The sequence below is a fragment of the Propithecus coquereli genome, unplaced genomic scaffold, assembly GCF_000956105.1.
Source record: "Propithecus coquereli isolate 6110/MARCELLA unplaced genomic scaffold, Pcoq_1.0 Scaffold117, whole genome shotgun sequence".
Classification (NCBI taxonomy): domain Eukaryota; kingdom Metazoa; phylum Chordata; class Mammalia; order Primates; family Indriidae; genus Propithecus; species Propithecus coquereli.
Genome location: NW_012135747.1, coordinates 1,377,944 through 1,380,884, shown reverse-complemented (window position 1 = coordinate 1,380,884; position 2,941 = coordinate 1,377,944). Strand labels below are relative to the sequence as shown.

Here is a 2,941-nt window from a genome sequence, read left to right as displayed (position 1 = left end):
TAGATTAACCAGGCATGGTGGTACATGCCTGCAAGTCCCAGCTACTTGGGAGGCTGAGGCAGGAGGATTGCTTGAGCCCAGGAGTTTGAGGTTGCTGTGAGTCAGCCTGACGCCACGGCACTCTAGCCAGGGCAACAGAGTGACACTCTGTCTCAGAAAACAAAACAAAACAAATAAAAATGTCTGGGTTCAAATAATTTCTTAGAGGGTAAATCGCCAAATTTATATACATATGTTAGTCATTCAGTTTGATGTTTTGTGTGTGTTAAAATTAAGTCCAAGAGAAGATAGTTTGGGGTGTTGCAGAGAAAACTAGTATGTAATGGTTAATTCTGATGTGTATTGATAGTTTCTAGTCTAGATTTTAGAAATGATAGGAGGAACTTTGTGAGGAAGATTCTTCCTGACTTACCTTTGGGCAGAAGGGAGTGAAACATTCAGTTGAGTGATGAGTATGTTAAGTGTAGATCAAGAAATAGAAAGTGATTGACACTTTTTACAAAATGGGAAGATAAATTACAATAGTATTAAAATAATGTTAAAATAGGAAAAAGTCATAAGCCTGGAAATTATGTCCTGGAAATATTTAAATTAATCGTTTATATTGTGGCACTAGGACCCAGTACCACAACAGAAACAGAAACAATCGCCAAATATGAAATAATGGATGGTGCACCAGTAAAAGGTAACCCACTTTTCAGTTACTTCTTTTGTGTAGTGCAAAACAGCAGAGTTTGTGGCATTTAGTTTGTATTTATTTAGTGTGAAACTATTCATGAATTCTTGTTATAATGATGGTTTTTAAGGTCATCTTTGTATAGCTGCTAAGAAGACTGTAATTGTACTTCCTAATCTGAAATAAAGTTTAATTTTTCACTCAATTTAAATTTAGAATTTAGAAAAGACAGTTGTGTGTGTGTATATTATATATAGAGAGAGAGTTCTGAATTTGTAATACTTGTATTGTCTTCTGTTATAATAGTTCATCTTTGTAAATCTTTTCTCTCATGCTGACCACAGATGCAGTATGGCTGAGCATTAATTCCTGTGGGATTTTGGAGTTATTATAACCCCATGGAAAATAAGCAGTTCTATTACTAGATAATTTACGGTGTCTGGGACAATGAAGCCAGTATTTATGATGTTTAATTTATATCTTTGGGTTTTTCTCACTGTTTGTAATTACTTCAGAAAGCAGCTACTATTTATTGAGTGCCAAGTGTAGATGAGGCATTGTAGTCTCAGGTGCTCTAAAGCTCCATACCACTCTTTGAGTCAGGTGATGGTTCCATATTTTGCAGATGAAACTGAAATGTAGAGAAGTTAAAAAACTCACCAAAAGTGATATAGCTAATCATTGCAGAATTTAGGTTTGAGCCCAGTTCTTTCTGACTCCATGACCCATGTGTGTGTACTCTGGTGTTATGCAACATTACTTTGTAAAATTCCAGTAAAAAGAAATTTTTACATAAAATATCTTTCAGCAAATATATGTACATGAGAAAAGTATTACCTAAAAAATCCTCAAAAGAGAATGTGCAAATAATTACCCTTGGGAAAATAGAAGCAATAAGAATCTAAATGGCAATATTTTTGGTAATGAAGGAATATCATCATTCTGTACATGTTTGTTGCTTTGGATGTATTAGTAATAAGGATTCAAGAGTTTTATAATACATGATTAGAAATTATGGTAAACTTTATGAAAGCAGAAAATAACAACTACTTATATAGCACTTATCTGCTGGCACTGTTCTAAGTTCTATATTAACCCATACAGTCCTTACAGATTCCCTGTGAGCACTCTTGTTATTCCCCATTTCACAGATGAGGAACTTGAAACAGAATGGTTAAGTGATTTGGTCAAGGTCACACAGCCAGTGAGCAATGCACTTGAGATTTGAAGCCAGGCATTCTGGCTCTAGAGTAGTAGTTCTCATCTAGGGGCAACTTGTTTGGGGACATTTTTGGCTGTTGCAACTGGGGGTGCTGCTGGCATCTAGTGGGTAGAGGCCAGGGATGCTGCTAAACATCCTACAGAGGATAGGACTTTCCCCACAACAAAGAATTATCCAGCCTAAAATGTCAGTGCTGCCTGAGGCTGAGAAACCCTGGTCTTCATGCTGTAGCTCATGAGAGAATAAAGCATTAGTGTCTACTCTATAATGCTTAGTCCTAAGTGTTATGTGATTATAATTAATCATCTTTTAGAATTAAATGGAAATTCCTTTCTTTCAGGTGAATCAATTCCAATAAGACTATTTTTAGCAGGATATGACCCAACTCCAACAATGAGAGATGTGAACAAAAAATTTTCAGTACGGTACTTTTTGAATCTAGTGCTTGTTGATGAGGAAGACAGAAGGTACTTCAAGCAGCAGGTATGGTGCTACCCAGGCTGGTATTTTGTTCTGTGGCAGATCTAGAAACACCTAGAAAGCTTTTTTGCTAAGCTTTACTGTACTGAGTGAGTGGGAATTTCTAAGTAAATGAAAATAGAGAGTATGATAAAGAAGTAGATGAGAATAGAATTGTGTTGTGATCATTCTGCAAGACTCAGAATGAGCTACAATTTGTCAGGGCTTTTATTTTTCTCTTAAAAGTTTTGGGTTTTTCTTGTTGTTTTAAATAAAAGCATGAGTTTGTTTAAAAAAAAATCAGGTAGCTGGGCATGGTGGCTCATGCCTGTAATCCTAGCACTGTGGGAGGTTGAGGCCGGAGGATCGTTTGAGCTCGGGAGTTCGAGACCAGCCCAAGCAAGAGCGAGACCCCGTCTCTACTAAAAAAAATAGAAAGAAATCAGCTGGACAACTGTATGTGTATATGTATGTACACACACACACACACACACACACACACACACAAAATTAGCCGGGCATGGTGGCGCATGCCTGTAGTCCCAGCTACTCGGGAGGCTGAGGCAGTAGGATTGCTTGAGCCC

At 37.2% G+C, this 2,941-nt stretch overlaps 1 protein-coding gene across 1 annotated transcript in view; it reads left to right on the top strand.

The window, feature by feature from the left end:
- Positions 1-2,941, top strand: part of VPS26A (vacuolar protein sorting 26 homolog A (S. pombe)) — a 45,492-nt gene that overhangs the window by 38,516 nt on the left and 4,035 nt on the right. The window contains exons 7-8 of the mRNA XM_012658934.1: positions 617-685; positions 2,239-2,381. Coding sequence (XP_012514388.1) covers positions 617-685; positions 2,239-2,381 — 212 coding nt within the window. The remainder of the gene's footprint in view (positions 1-616; positions 686-2,238; positions 2,382-2,941) is intronic.